Source organism: Crocodylus porosus, unplaced genomic scaffold, assembly GCF_001723895.1.
Source record: "Crocodylus porosus isolate Cpor-Errol unplaced genomic scaffold, CroPor_comp1, whole genome shotgun sequence".
Lineage (NCBI taxonomy): Eukaryota > Metazoa > Chordata > Crocodylia > Crocodylidae > Crocodylus > Crocodylus porosus.
Genome location: NW_017728943.1, coordinates 125,339,227 through 125,354,691, shown reverse-complemented (window position 1 = coordinate 125,354,691; position 15,465 = coordinate 125,339,227). Strand labels below are relative to the sequence as shown.

The following is a 15,465-nucleotide window of genomic DNA, read 5'->3' as shown; positions in this document are numbered from 1 at the left end:
TTATTTTAATGGTATCTACATAATTTCTAATTCTTGTAGAATATAGCATTTGTTTTTCTTCTGTTGGCTTTCCAGTACCTCCAGAATTCTGGCTAGGATAAAAATTCTCCAGTAAATAAGTGTTCTTGCCATTGTGTTGTCTCCTTGATTTTACCAAGCACATGACTGAGATAGTGCAACTCTGTAAGAGGAATGACTCACTTGCAGGTCCATTTTTATAATCCCTAGTATTAAATATCACGGCCTTTATTTATGACTTTCAGCTATGATATTTAATTTCATAACTGAATCTAAATGCCTGACAGAAGAATAACAATCTTGTTATGTTTTCATAGCACCTTTCATCCTAAAAGTTCATATAGGGCTTGAAAAATTGTATACCCTATTCATGTACTGGGGCAAGCTGTATTAATATGATGAACACTGTCATCTGTGGAGCTGCATTCTCTCTCTGCAAGATATTCCATCTTTTACACATGGGCCAGTTAAAACTTGTGCACTTTTCAAGTCTCACTTAACACCTAGTTTGAAATCTTAAATTGGACTTCAGTGATAAATACGCTTTGTTAACAGCCAGGTGCACAGAGGTAAAACTCTTCTGTGGTCCAATTCAAGAGGGAGATACCTATATCTGATCCACTGAAAGATGAATGTATTCCCTAACACATGGGTGCTCAATCCTTGGCTTGCAGGCAAAATCCATCCTTTAGAGCCATGTCCTCCAGCACATGGGGATCCCTATGGGTCCAAAAATTTGGCAGTGGGGGAGGGGTTCCTGATCCTCTGCTAGCAAACTTCCAGACACATGGAAAGCCCCAGAGGCCAGATAGCATGGCTTTGCACACTAGACTGGGCACATGGGGTGGCGCAGAGCGTGATCCTGGTATGTGGGTCTGGGTAGGGGTAGTGCAGGGCACCAGAGCCTGTTCCTGTGTCTAGTGTGATAAAGTGATGACTCATCCTATCTATGGACATAGTATGAGGAGACTGGGTAACCAGAATAGTATTGCAGACATTCAGATTTGGCTAGGACATTCCAGTTCCTTAGCTTCTTTCATCTTCTGTTGTAGTTGTGGGTGTCAAGCTGGACATAAAAATTATAAATTCCCAGGCCTTGCCTTTTATATCTCATCCAAAGATGCATCAGTATTTAAAGATAAAATAAAAAATAAAAAACTAGTCCCAAAGAAAAGCTAGCAAAATTTTAAGAAATGTTTTGTCTCCTGCCTCTAAAAATATAATTATTCCTCCTTTACATGTATAGCTGCAGTGTAATATCTTTGCTAAAACGAAATTAAAACTGCTGAGTCACATCAAATATTTATTAAGCCTTAGAATACTGCAGCATTATGAAATCCAAATGCTAAAAGGTCAGGAAATTCTGTGCTAAAATTAAAAATATTTGAAATTATGTAAATACAGAGTGAAGATCCCCAAAAAATCCAAGATATGCATACGTGTTTTTGTGTGGATTCTTGACTAGGAAAATCAGCCTGAGGCCTGAAGTCACCCCTCAGTACTGGTACTTTGCCAAGTTTGCTCATATAAGAGAATAAGGACATGCTTTTACTTTCTTTGTGCAAGTGGTAGAGGTCTGTGCTTCTATTGCAGAAGACTCAAAGGCCACCACCAGATCTGCATGGATGTTCGGTTCCCCAGCGATAACTAGCAGTGGCACACTTTGTGCCATGGCTTGTCCTTGGGGAACACTTATGCTTCATGTGCGCTGTCCCACAGCAAGTTACCTTGAGTGGGGTAGGGGAGTCTGGGGCCAGACTGGGCTGGCCCCAGAAGCCGTAACTGTGGTCCTGGGAGCCTCCTAGGGCTGCAGCAGTGACAATCACTGCAGCATGGAGAACAACAGAACGTGTGGTATGTGACGCTGCAGAAAAGTCTGAGGTGCCACATACCATGTGACACGTTTGTCTGGACGCAGCCAAAGGGTTCAGTCCCTTTTGTGGGCTGTGAAAAACCTGTTGTCTTGCCACAACTTAGGTAGCTCCCCAGTTCTAAGTGGAACCATCCCCTTTTAGGCACTGCAGTACTGTCAAACCACCACTGGGGTAATAATGAGTAACCAACCCAGCTGTTGTTTTCTGCTCCCCCTTCTCAATCATAGAAGTCATAGAAATTAAAGGCTGGAAGAAACCTTGAAAGATCGAGTCCAATCCTCATTCTCTGGGCAGGAATACTGCTGTCACCAAAGAAAGAAAATTGACCAGTTCTTTAAATGTGGTGGGAGAACTGCCCCCCGAGGCCTCAGCCAAGGACACTGTGGTCAAATGCAGGCACTACAGCAGTGGTTCTCAACCTATTTGCTATAGTGGGCCACACTTGCAGCTCTCAATGTGTTACGTGGGTCACATCCACACAACTTACTTCCCATGTATTCATTTAAAAATGTTTTAACGGGATGTCACATGGGCTGCAACAGTGTGCAGATTGCGCTTCGTGTGGCTCATGGGCCTCAGGTTGAGAATCACTGCACTAGAGATTGTAGCAGTAGTGCTCTGGCTTCATACCAGAGCAGCCCATTGTCATGTGGGGATTGGGATGGAGGGAGTGAGGAACAGTACAATGTAGCATTCCCGAGGAGCAGACACCAGTTGCAGAAAGCTTTGGGTCTGCACATAACACTGAGCCAGTACATGGAGAACCAATTAAAAAAAGACTTGATTATCCAAACATATTTTTTTAATGGTTCAGGAGGTTCAAACCAATCTAAACTGGCATGCATTTCTAGATAAAATACATTCAAACTAATATAAGTGTTATGTCTGTCTGAACCCATAGAGTTCCTTGTTCAGTATTAGAAGAAAGGGTTTTTTGTGATTCTTTATCATACTTTATCAGTATCACTTGACAAATGGTTGTCCACCAACTCTTAAAGAAATCTGTTGTGATGACAATACTTGACAACACAGGAATTTTGTTAAGGAGGACTGTGCTTATTTGTGAAAATCAAGAGTTCGTTCCCGCCACACCCTCTAACACTTTCACATAAAGTAGTTATCATTTCAATCTTAAATTTTGTAAATACTACTAATTACTTAGTAATATTCCTGAAAATTACTGGGGGGGTGGTTTACATAATATACCTATAAATATGTTTCTTCTTTTGCTTTCATGGGTTCTCTCCCCAGTTTCCATAGCAGTAACTGGGGAAACCAGATAATGTTAAGTCTGATGTAACCACTTCTGAAATACACCACTAAACATGTGGGATCATAAGAACATAACCTTTGTTAATATGAGTTATGCAAGAAAAATAAGGAAAATTGCTTATGGCAACATTGTTAAATCTCTAATGGGGAAAATAAATTCTCTTGTCATACCCAGCTAATATATCTGCACTGGACACTATAATACCATAATCTCATTATTAGCCCTGTGGAGTTTATCACCTTTCAAGAACTGTTTCAGACTCTTGAGCAACTGACAAATTTTGCAATGTGTGCTGGGCCTTTACATTCCAAGGGGATGCAAATACCTTTCATAAACTTTGTCACATTCAACAGTGGCAGGAACATTTTGACGTTCTTATTTATAAGATAAATACTCCAGCTTTCCAGTAACTCTCCTGTGTACTAGATCTTATTAAGGTAGGAAACTAACTTAAAATTACAAGTGGGCTTTGGAAAGCGATGTGAAGAGCAAGTGCTAAGACTTCTCAGTCAATGAATTATGTCTTTTATTTCTAAGAGGCCTGAGCTCAAAAGAACATCATAGATTCTTTGCATTTAAAGCTGGAAGAGACCATTAGGTCATTTCATCTGGCCTTCTGTATAACACAGGCCATTAAATTCCTTGCAGTTATCCTTGTACTGAACTGCATAACTTGTGGCTGGCTAAGGCCCCTGGCAGACGTTACATTTAAGACATGATAACCTAGACATGTTCATGCAATTAATGATGTGATAAAACTGGGAATAAGCCATCAAGCTATTACACAAAATATGTGTAATAACTTTATGGCTGGTTCCCATCATGCCTTTAATTGATCATGTAGCCAGGCCATTCAGCTGATTAGGACTCCCAGCCTCAGGGCCATATCAGAGTGCTTGACTCCCATTCACTTCCAAGGCTAGAAGAGCTGATCAGCTAACTGCAACTGCCAGCCTTGGGGGTGCGCTGGAGCCCTTGGCGCCACTGCTCTCTGAAGGCTGGGAGAGCCAATCAGCTGACTGCCACTCCAAAGTAGGTGCCCTGGGCATCTAGCTTGCTACTCACCAGTGCAGAGGGAGCCCAAGATCATGCAGGCAATAGGGTACAATTGGCATCTGATACCTAATTCCACAATTGTGCTTTCTGTCATGTACATGTAGCATGGCAGAAGGCACAATTGTTGAGACTGAGGATCAGATCCCATTACACTTTTAATTAAACATCTGGTAAGGGCCTAAACTATATCTTGGGAAGAGGTTTTGCAGTTTTGATCTGAAGATATCCAGAGGTGCAGAATCCCACACTTCTGGCAATTTGTTTTAATGGCAAATCACCTTCACATCCACTTTCACACAAATAAGGCACACATAAACGTGTGACATTTTTAATTCACATTTTTCTGGCCTCAGTTGCCACTCATTGCCTTTTATCCCATCTATAACTTTCTTCTTTTAAATTAACGAACCTCTGAGCACCTGGTATACCCTGCCTGTGAAAACTTATATGCTGAAATCCAGGCATCTCTTAATCTTTTTAATAATTTAAACAGTGACCTCTCTAAGTTTTTTACAGTAAGTCATTTTCTCCAGCTCTCAAATAATTTCTGTGGCTGTCTTCTAAATCCTCTCCAATTTTGCAACATCCTGTTTTTAAAAAACAGACACCCGGACCAAAGGTGGCATGCCAGTATTGATTGGGTAAAAGAGAGAGATTAAATCACCACCATACTCATATTTCCTTTGTATTCGAGGATCTTTTTTGCCACAGCATTACAGCAGGTGGGCACAGTGAGTTTTTTGTCCATTATGAATGCTTTTCAGAGCACCTGCTTTCCAGGCCACCCTCCCTGATTTTTATAGACATGACCTGCATACATCTATTCCTAGATGTAAAAACTTACATTTGGCCATATTCAACAAGTTTTGTTTATCAGGTTTGGTCTATAAGAGAGCCTGGTTCTCACTGTTTCATTATCAAGTTTGTTTGAAGTAAGACTGCTTCCTAGTCAGGGATGAAAATATTGAATAGCTTCTTTTCAGAATTGCATTAGAAACATCCCCATTCAGTGATGAATCCTCCTAGACAGCTACTCTCTAAGATCTGTCAGGTAGCCAGTTCCTACTCTATTTAGTGTGTTTTACTAAATATTGTGTAGTGTTAATATTTTAAATAGAAAGTTGTGCCTGACAGAAGTCCAAAGCATTTTATACTTCTATGCATATTGGATAAGGACATAAGTCACTTAACTGAGTAACACAAGGATGGTGGTTCTGATTTTTTTTTTTTTTTTTTTTTGCAAATTGCTTACACTCAAACAAATATCACTCACCTGTATATCAGTTAAGTTCAGAAACAATGTAACCTCACAAGAACTCTTCTGTCCCACTGTCTCCTCTATTTAACTGCATAGTTGGTGAAATTGACAAGAAGCTATCAATTTCAGGGCTTCTAAAGCAGCCTTGAACTGAGTCCTGTCGATTTGGAGGGTGCTGTTGGAGGTATAAGACGCTCCAACCAAAAAAGTAAGGAGTTCTAGTGAGGTGCAAAAAGCTTAGCACAGGCTATTCCTTTAATGAATTAACATTGTTTACAGTGAGTTCAGGCAAGAGCATACTCTAGGTAAGCACCTAGCCTTTTTTACAAACTGAAGGCTAGATGCTTAGCGGGAATGTACTACTTATTACATCCCTACTATTACCTTTATCAACCAAAGCTACAGTTGTATCAAAGATTGAAGTCTGGGTTGTTCACCATGAAAAGTATTTTCAATAAAACTATTTTGACAGGCATTAATTGTATTTCTGTCCATTAATCCTTTATCACATGAATCCCATACCAGCTATATTGTCATTTTACCTGGGTTTGATGGTTAAACTAATGAGCTTATAGTTGGGTCACCCCAATTCCCTTTATTTAAAATACAGGCAACACATTAGCAGTTTTTCAGTCTTTTAGGTATTCCTCCCATATCCCAGTGTTTATTAAAAATTAGCATCAGCATGCCAGAGATCTCCCCCAACTATTTCAGGACTTTTGGATGCAAGTTAACTGGGCCTGCCAATTATATAATTATATAACTGTTTATTCCAAGTAGATGCATTTTAACAGTTACCAATGGACTGAAAAGTACCTATTTATGCAAATCCAAGACAAGGATTTCCCCCCCCATTAAACAAATGGGGGGCTCCTCTTAGATTTGAGTACAAGGCTGTTTTGTGGGGAAAGGGAGTAACTCCATCCCTGAACCGAAGCTGGGATCAGAGTCAAAACTGCAGCAACTGCCTGACCCCTTTACCCCTGAAGCCTCTGCTCCCCCTTCTGCTTACCATTTGATGCAGCCCCAGCCCCACTCTGTCCTGGGGTGCTGAGGATAGGGTAGCAGCAGGGGGCTCGGGCACCACAGGGAATGCAGGTGGGTGGGGACAGACAGCAGGCTCTGAGACTTGCAGGCACCAGGGGAGGGCATGCAGGCACCAGGTGGGACAGGTTGGGTGGGTGGGGGTAGACAACAGGCTCCCAGACATGCAGGGACTAGGTGGGACAGGTTGTATGAATAAGGGTGGAGGTAAGGTCACTTGCCCTCTGGCTGCTTGCTTCCTCACTGCCTGCCCCCTTCCTGCTGATTTCTCTGTTCTTGCACTGTTGGGGATGAATTTAAGATGACCCTCTAATAGTTAGATTCAAGCATGTAAAATTGTAACAAATTTACACATTTCCCATGTAAAGAATCTAATTTTGGGGGTCACCTTAAGTTCAAAGTATATCTTGAATTTAGGTAAATATGGTATTTCATCATCCTCATCTGATAAGTATACAGCATCCTGCTTCTTTCCAAATATAGAACAGAAATATTTCTTGCGTTCCTCTTTCATTTCCTGTTATCAGTTGTGGTTTTATCATCTCAAACTAGTGAATAGGACTAGGTAACAGGCATCACCCTTACTAGAATTCCTGCATTTCTGTTATACCCTATTTTCTCACATATAACACACCACTGAATAAGGCATGCACCTTCTTTTTGACAGGCAGAATTGAGGAAAAAAGATGTTTCTTTGAAAATATTGGTACCAGTTCTAAGTAACAGAGTACCAACCTCTGCAGCATGTGTCCCCTGTGCAACATGCATAGGTTTATTTTTGCTTTCCCCTGGCAGAGGCAGGTACTGCTATTACCACATATCCTTGCTTGTAGTTGTCGTTGGCAGTCCCTCAATTTGAAGATGATCTCTACTACAGCTCATTGATTGGTCTTGAGGTGACTTAATAGCCCAATCCTTGATCCACAGACCCATCTGCAGAAGCTGCAAGTCTTTCTGCAGGGGAGAATAAGCAGGCTGTTTTTCCTTTTCCTTCCTCTGTTCTTCTCCCCTGCTTTGAGAGCAAGATGCTTTACCTTGAAACAAGCTGCTGCTTAGGTGAGGTTGTGGTGCCACTACAGTCAGCTCTTGATGTTGGCATCTGTTTTCTTGAAGTATGCCTTCAATGTGTTCTTGTAGTGTTTCCTCTAGGCACCGTGAGGTCTCAGGGTGTTACTAAGCTGGGAATAGAGCACTTTTTTCGAGAGTCAAGAATTTGGCATCTGCACACAGGCTGCCTATGCATATCCTCGTTGGCATCCTAATTGGAGCATGTTGGAGCAGACTTGATTAACTGAATTCTAAGTAGAATGCTCCAGCATTGCTGCAGCATCATGTGTATGAAGCCCCCATGCATTTTAAAATGGCCACAGGGAGCTTTATCTAAACCTCTTTGAATGAGGTTTCGATGGCCATTGTTAAATGTGCAGGGAATTAATGCATGTGATGGTGAGGCATTTTAATTAGAGCAGCTGCCCAGGAACCACTCTAATTAAAACAGTCTTCCCTTCCCACCGCTGAGCACATGTATAGGCAGCCAATCTCAATCTGCCCAGTCCAGCAAAGTTGGTACCTGAGGATTACTGACTCAATGCTGGTAACATTGGCTTTGGCAAGGATGCTGGCATTTGCACAGCAATCTTCCCATTAAATGTGGAGGATTTTCTGGAGGCATCATTGGTGATACCTGTCCAGGTTCTGGACCCACCCACTTTTCACATCCATAGAGGAGAGTGGGAATGATAACTGTATTTTAGACCTGGGTCTTGGTATCCTTCCAGAGATCACAATAAATAAAGACACATCAAAGCATTTTCCCAAAGGAGGCACTTGCACACTGGATCTGTGCTGCTCATCTCATCAATGTTCGCTCTCTGAGGTAGGGGAAGTGCACAACTACCTCCAGGGTCTTTCCCTCTGTGGTAATTTGGGGAGGGGAGTCATATTGCTGGCCTGAGACAGGCTGATAGAGCATTTTAGTTTTCTTAACATTGAGAAAGAGGCCCAAAGTTTGGTAGGGTTGTCCGCAAAGATCCAGTGCATTTTGAGCATTTTCGTCAGTGTGTGTAAGGATGGCGCAGTTGGCGTATTGAAGAATAGGGATGGTTGCTTTGAGTACTTTGGTCTTCAACCAAAAATGCCCCAGATTGAAGAGTGCTCTATCCTTTCAGTATTTTATGTCCATTTCAGAAGAAAGGCAGTCTTTAATGAGAACCAAGATGGAGATCAAAAAATGGAGATAATTATGATGTTGGTATTCCCCAAGGATTTCTTTGTTCCAAATTTGTAGAATAAACTCACTCCAATATAGACTGCAATTTCTAGGAGCTGAATTTTGGGAGGAAACGTGCATGTTGCATGTAAGAAACTATGATAACTCTTTCTTGTTGTCTTTTTTGCTTTCTCAGCTATGCGTTTTTTCTCTGATTTCTTTAGGCTCATCAATTTCTTACACACTGTAATTTCTGATTTATACTGATTCCTATTTCCCTCCCTTTTTTTCTGCCTGTTGCATGTTTCCTTCTTATTTCTATTCCAGCCTCACTTAGCCACTGAACCAAGATAAGCTTTTAATCAAAGCTGTCCTCTGTCAGGCTTGTTGGAATCCTGGTTCCATTGCTACAAACTTCTCAGTAAGGTAGAATAAGTGGCTCGATAATCCAAATGCTGAAAGCTGCTTTGCATGAATAGACCCTTATACTTGTATTAGGGATTGTTGAAATTTAAGGAGATTCTGTATGATCTTTGGGCAGGTTTCAGGATCAAGTGTACATAGTCACTTTTTTCCCCTCCATTGTTTAATGTAACATGAATTTTGAAAAACCCAGTATTTTATCTTGTATATCCTAGATGCCTGTAGTCTTTAGATTTGAGGAATAGATTGACAACGGTTAGGTGTATACATAGATTTGTACTTTTTTGTTGCTTAAGGATGCTGTTCTTTTAAACCTTATTTTTTCTGAATGCAACTGAGTTTTATTTATATATTTTAATGATTTTTAAAATAAAAGCTTTCCATTGCCTTTCCAGGGCAATTAGGCTGTGTGAAACAGGAGTGTGTGTGTGTGTGTGTGTGTGTGTGTGTGTGGTACGATTACTATTCCATTGTATACCTAGCACCAGCAGAACAGAAAGAACTCAATCCTGCAAGGTGTGATAGATAAACAGGGATAAGAACATAAAGAAAATCAGACCCTGTTAAATTAAACTACCATGACTAAGTACTTTATTCTTTCTCATTCAAGCCCTATAGGATCAATTAACATTGAACCCTTTGTGTTAAAAGATACTAGCTTAAAACTACAAACGGTTCCTGTTGTGCGATGGTCTCTGAGAAGCCCTATGTGGTTGTACCAGCTAGGGACTCCCTCCCTTTGACCTCTGACCTCCAGTAATCTGCATAGAGGAATGACAGGCATTCAGTTGAACAGGAACAGTCGAGCTGGTCTGCAGCAGGAGGAGGTGGACTTACAACCAGCGTGCGTGAGGCAGAAGTTACAGGCTGATAGTAAGACAGCAAGCCCAGAAGAGAGGTGAAATGAACCCTTGGAAACATATGTGGCAGAGAATACATGACCAGAGGACCAGGAGAGCTGCATGATTGTTGGACACCGGCCCTCTTAAAGATTAAGAAATGGGCCAGACCTCAGTCTCCACTCTGTCTGAGCAAGCCAGTGGTGAGTAGTACTGTACAGCAGCGGCAAGCCATTCTGCTGGATTCCCCAAAGTGTTTGCTTGGTGGTCTCTGTAGTTCATCTTTCTGTAGTTAAAGGGGACTCAAATCGCTATCGTTTAACTTGCCATATTTTTGGGTGACCTATTCATTCCCTTAGAAGGATGGAGGAGCGGAGCTTTACCAAATTCTTTGTCAAAGAAAAGTAGAATGCCTTTGGGGTTACAGCAGAGTCTGCCTTAAAGAGACAGCACACTTTCTTTTCTTTTTTTCTCCCTAAGAGGATGCTGTGGTTTTTTGCTTGCATTATTTGAATCCTGTTTTATGTGTTTAGCCATAGTTAGATCAGGACTAGCCTTTTTATTTCCTTTAAAACATTAGCTATTAGATGCATGTTACTTGTGTTTGTTAAAAAATTTGTTGTCTTTTAAAGTCCGGTACTGTTTATCTGAGAGGCAAAAAAAACAGTGCTTTTGTTGCTCTGCTTCAAAACGTGTAAGAAAGCAGTACAATGGAGTTCTGCTGTCTACAAAAGCTTCTCAACTTCTATTCCTAACGCATTTGCATTGGTTTGAGGTGTGCATTTCCTTTCTTTTTTTTCCCCCACTTTGTCTCTGCACAGTACAAACACCATCCAGCTGTACTGAAGCTTCTAAAGTCTTTACCCTTTACTCATAGTTCACTTGAAATTGCTAAAAAGCCATCAAGCAGACAAAACTGATGTGTAATCAAACAATGCTTTGTTGAAAGCATTAACAAGCTCTCCTCGAGCTGTAATGTGTTGTCTCTCCTGTTTCCCCTAACATTCTTTTTGCTTCATAATTTAAAAAAAAAAGGAAGGAAGGGACCTCTGGCTCTTATCCCAGCAGAACAGATAGCAACCCACCCATCTGGTTGCTTTTGGCTCTCTCAGATTTTGTGTGTAAGCAGATGATTAAAAAATAAATAGCATGTGAGTGGAATTTTTTACAAAGCAGTTGTAGTTGTTTGCAAATTAACTTTTTGAAGAGAATATTAAATATCTGCTGTTTTGAGGAAGAGGCATTGGTACAACCTGATGCGTTTGTAGTTCCTGAACAACAGATCCACTAAACCCCCTTAATAAGAAAAGAGAAAAGAACAGAAACTCTAAATTAACACTGCCAAGATTTGAAGTTTCCTGTGAAAACCTCACTGTGTTCAGATTTTTTTTAACAGCCCCTTCCTCTACCATCGTTTAAAAAAAACACACACACAAAAACCAGCCTGTAATAAAACTGAACCCTGTGAATACTTTGAACTTTATTCCTAGTTTGAGTAGTGCTGTAAATAGAGGAATCCTTTGCAAAACAAGAGTCATGTGGCAAACTCTTCTTTTTCTTTACTGTTTATTCATGGTGCCACAGCACATTTGCGAATGGTGTTACACAAACATGGAGGTTTTCTGGAAAAGTAGATTGTGTTGCAGATTTTCAGTTCTAATCCAGATGGAAGAGAATGTTGAAAATTCCTCCCCCCAACCTACTTCATCGTCCAGCTGAGAAAGTTGGCCATATTAGAGACTTTTAGCCATGTTTTTGAAGATCTCACCTAACAAGAAACACATTAAAATTACACCAAGGTAGCTGTTGTACCAGATAAACTTTTTGTTAAACTTCTTTTACAAACACGTGCCCCAAATGTTATGTACAAGCATGGTTTGAAAAAGTTTTCCTGTGGATATGGTTCCTATACCTTGATCAATCTTATCTCTAGTATCTATACTCTCTCCAGAGAACCTTAACAGAGGATAATTATGCTGCAGCTAGAATTCCAACTACATAAAAATCTGAATCCTCTTAATTGAAAACAGCATTTTCAGTCAGGAACAACAGAAGAGAACCAGCTGAAAAATATAGATTACATTGATGTTGCCTGACATTGCAAATGAGTTATGATTATTTTCACGGACAAGCATGATGATGGATTTAAAGCACCCTAAGGCCAGATACAGACACTACACTTTTACCAGTATAAGCGATTGGAAAATAGTCTATACCCATAACAGGACATGTGGGTGGTACAGATTCTGTTTTCTATCCTGCCCCCCATACAGGAATGGCTTGGACACTTAATATGGTGCAAGGTCTTGGGTCCAATTCAGTTCTGTTGGAGTCCAATCCAGTGGTACTTGATTGTTTCCAAAAAATGTCATTCAGTTTGGCATGCCAGGCAACTACAAGCTTCTTAAGCCTTTGACAGCTGCTAGAGATTAGAGAGTTGAAGGAGATCCCTATCTTTTACAGACAGGGGCTACAGATCTGTTTTAGTGCTAAGGAATCAATAGTACATTCAGACCCTTCACCACCCCAGCAAAAGCAGCTGTGAAGGCCAGAGACTTCCCTGTTGCTTAGCCACTTTCCTGGACATGGGAACATTGAGGTCCCAGTGCTGCAGTATGTTTCTCTAGTGTGATCTGTTGAGTCCCTACAAAGTTCAGAGGGTCTGTATGGACACAAGGGTCTGTGCCACTGGATCATATTTCAGGATGGGGGGCCTTGAACTTGACCAAGAAGGAGAAACTTGTCTGATGCAGAAAAAAAGTAAAACAGAAGTTTGAGGAGGCACAGTGGTGGTGAGATATGGTGGTGCTGGTAGTAGTAAAAGGGAAGAATAGTGGCATGATGTATTTTTAAATCACAGGTGTTACTTTTTAAAAAGGCAAGAAGGGATGGGGAAATGAGGGGGAACTCTGGAAACTGCCTTGTTTGTTGTTTATTTGGAAATGTGTGCCTAAGTGCTTAGATTCAGCAAACTGACACTCCAGATGTTCCCTAGTGTGTGTTGCAAGATCCAGACCTAAACTTAAGACCAGAGCCAGCATCAGCTCTGTAAATTCATATACATCCTAGAACAGACTCTTCCTTCCTTTTTCATAGGCACTTCAGGCTTCTACACCCACCTGCCACACACAACCAGCTCTCCCACGTCCCATTCATTCTACATAACAATACTGCATGTTTGGTTTTGAACTTACTACTGAGAACAAAAATATCCCTGGTTGAACAAAGTGCCCCAGCATACACTTTGCTCTGTTGATTTTAATGGGACTTAGGCATGAGCTTAAGGGGAAGTAAATGTTTGATGAGGTAAGCTGATTTACAGCCTATGTTGTCACTCTTACATTTTTCCTTCTATCACCCGGTTCTTTTTCTCCTGCCTGCTTATGTTCCCAGCAGTTAGAGTATTTGGATTAGTCTCTTTACTTGTTTTGAAGACCCCCCTTTTCTACTCTATACATTCTGATTTTAGGATGTGTTTTCAGTAGCAGTTATTATAAGTTACAGTGACAAGGAAGTCAGGCCCTAACTCTGTTTATTTTCCCTAACTCAGAGATTATCCGCAGACCACTGCCCATGGTCAGTGAAGCAGTTGATGGCTTTTTATGAAGGGCTAGCTGGTCACACGGTACAGTTTTGCTTCCTCAGCTCAATCACCTTTAAAGACCTGTCTAAGATTCTACAGACACTTGACAAGGGAAATGGTCAGATCGCTTGTGAAAGGAAAATGGGGAAAGGAAGATGTTTCTGCAAGTTAGTCTGTATTGAAAATGTGATCCACGCTGCAGAAAAGGTTTAAGACCATCCAGCCCTCATTCTTTTTCTTTCCCCTTCTTTAGTTTTTCCCTTGCCCGATGGGACTTGCTGAAACAACGTTCATTTCTCAATCACTGTTTGGTGGTTGGGGGTTTTACTTATGCACGCAAAATGATGGTAGGAGAAATACCACATTTGTTTTCTGCTCAGCGGTTAATCATCATCTCAAAGAGAAGCAATACTTTTCATGGTAGTCCTTGTGTTGTTTGAGATTAGCTACTTTATACAAGGAGACAGATAAGTTCAAAGTAGAAAGGTAATAAACACAGTGGTAAAATAATACTCAAAACTAGAACATATGAATTGGGTTCAACTGGAAAGAATGAAAGATCTGGTGAAAACTAGTGAGAGAGAGAGATCCTTATCTACCCCAGAAAAGCCAGTGGTTAGGGTGGGATCTGAGATGTGAAAAACCAATCTTCAAGGCCCTGCTCCAATGAATATTCACATCATTTATACAAAGAAAGAAAGAGCTCCACCAGGAGAGATTGAAGCTAAGGACAGAAATTACACATAAACTAGTTTAAGTGCTCAGAAAGCAGTTTAACCTGTAACAGGACAGAAGTTCAGTACTTAAACCACTTTCAAAATGGCTGAAACTGATTTAAGATAAACCTGATTGGATATAGTATTAGACTAAACTGATTTAAGTCAAACTGGTTTATGGAACTTCTGGCCCAGACCCCTCTCCTGTTTCAGGTTAACTCTCAGTCTCCCAGCATCCCAGGCTGCTTTGCAGCCCTGTGCTGTGCTATCTGTTCCAGCAAAGCAGGGTTGACCCAGCCCCTCTGCTCCCTAGCTGCAGCACTATCACTGCTTCAGCTGACAGAGAAGGGGGTAGGGAAAAAGCCTGGGAGGTTGCCTCCCTCAGGCAGGCAGACCCCAGCTGGGGTTAGTGTGGGCCGGCGTGGAGGTTTAACCCCTCCTTCCCCCATCATACACAGTGGGCCAGCCAGGACCTGGCTATGCCCCTCTCCTTCCATCCCCCTCCACTTGAGCAAGGATGTGAGGAAAGCCATGGGGGGATTTTCTCTCAGCTTCCCTCCCTTCCCTTCGGCAGTGGCCAACAGGCATGCTCTAGCACCTCCCAGCTTCTGGCCTGAGCCACTGCAGGCATATGGCTGCATTTCTGGAATCAAAAGTGAATGTTTGTTGCCTTGCTTCTTAGTTCAATCTATGCAGTTTAGACTAACCTGCAGAGATTGAATCAATTCAGCCTTGGGCTTTTTGACTGTCTGTACTGAGCATGAGAGACCCTTTCCCCTCTCCCCATCCACCAATATCAGAATAGCCAAGAGCCTGGTGTCATTACCTGGGATATACAAGACTGAGATTCTTTTAATTCCTCATTCCAAATTAGGTATAATTGTTCAAATTCCAGAGACTGGTCCACAGTACTCCAAGCAAGTGTTCTTGGTATTGGCAGTACTTTTTATTCGTAGTTTCATAGTTTCTAGGGTCGGAAGGGACCTGAGCTGATCATCTAGTCTGACCCCCTGCCATGGCAGGAAAGAATACTGGGGTCAAATGACCCCAGCAAGACGTTCATCTAACCTCCTCTTAAAGACCCCCAGGGTAGGGGCCAGCACCACTTCTCTTGGAAGCTGGTTCCAGACCCTAGCCTGAAGTAGCGCCTCCTGATATCTAACCTAAACCTA

General features: G+C 41.5%; 1 protein-coding gene across 4 annotated transcripts in view; it reads left to right on the top strand.

Moving 5' to 3' along the window:
- PHACTR2 (phosphatase and actin regulator 2) overlaps positions 1-15,465 on the top strand; it is a 237,490-nt gene that overhangs the window by 97,791 nt on the left and 124,234 nt on the right. The window contains exon 1 of one of the 4 annotated variants that reach the window (XM_019550144.1): positions 9,940-10,197. The exons of the other annotated variants lie outside the window; for them this stretch is intronic. Within the exon in view, the coding sequence (XP_019405689.1) occupies positions 10,155-10,197 (43 nt within the window). The 5' untranslated portion in view covers positions 9,940-10,154. Of the gene's footprint in view, positions 1-9,939; positions 10,198-15,465 lie in introns of those variants that run through there. 4 annotated transcript variants of the gene reach the window in all.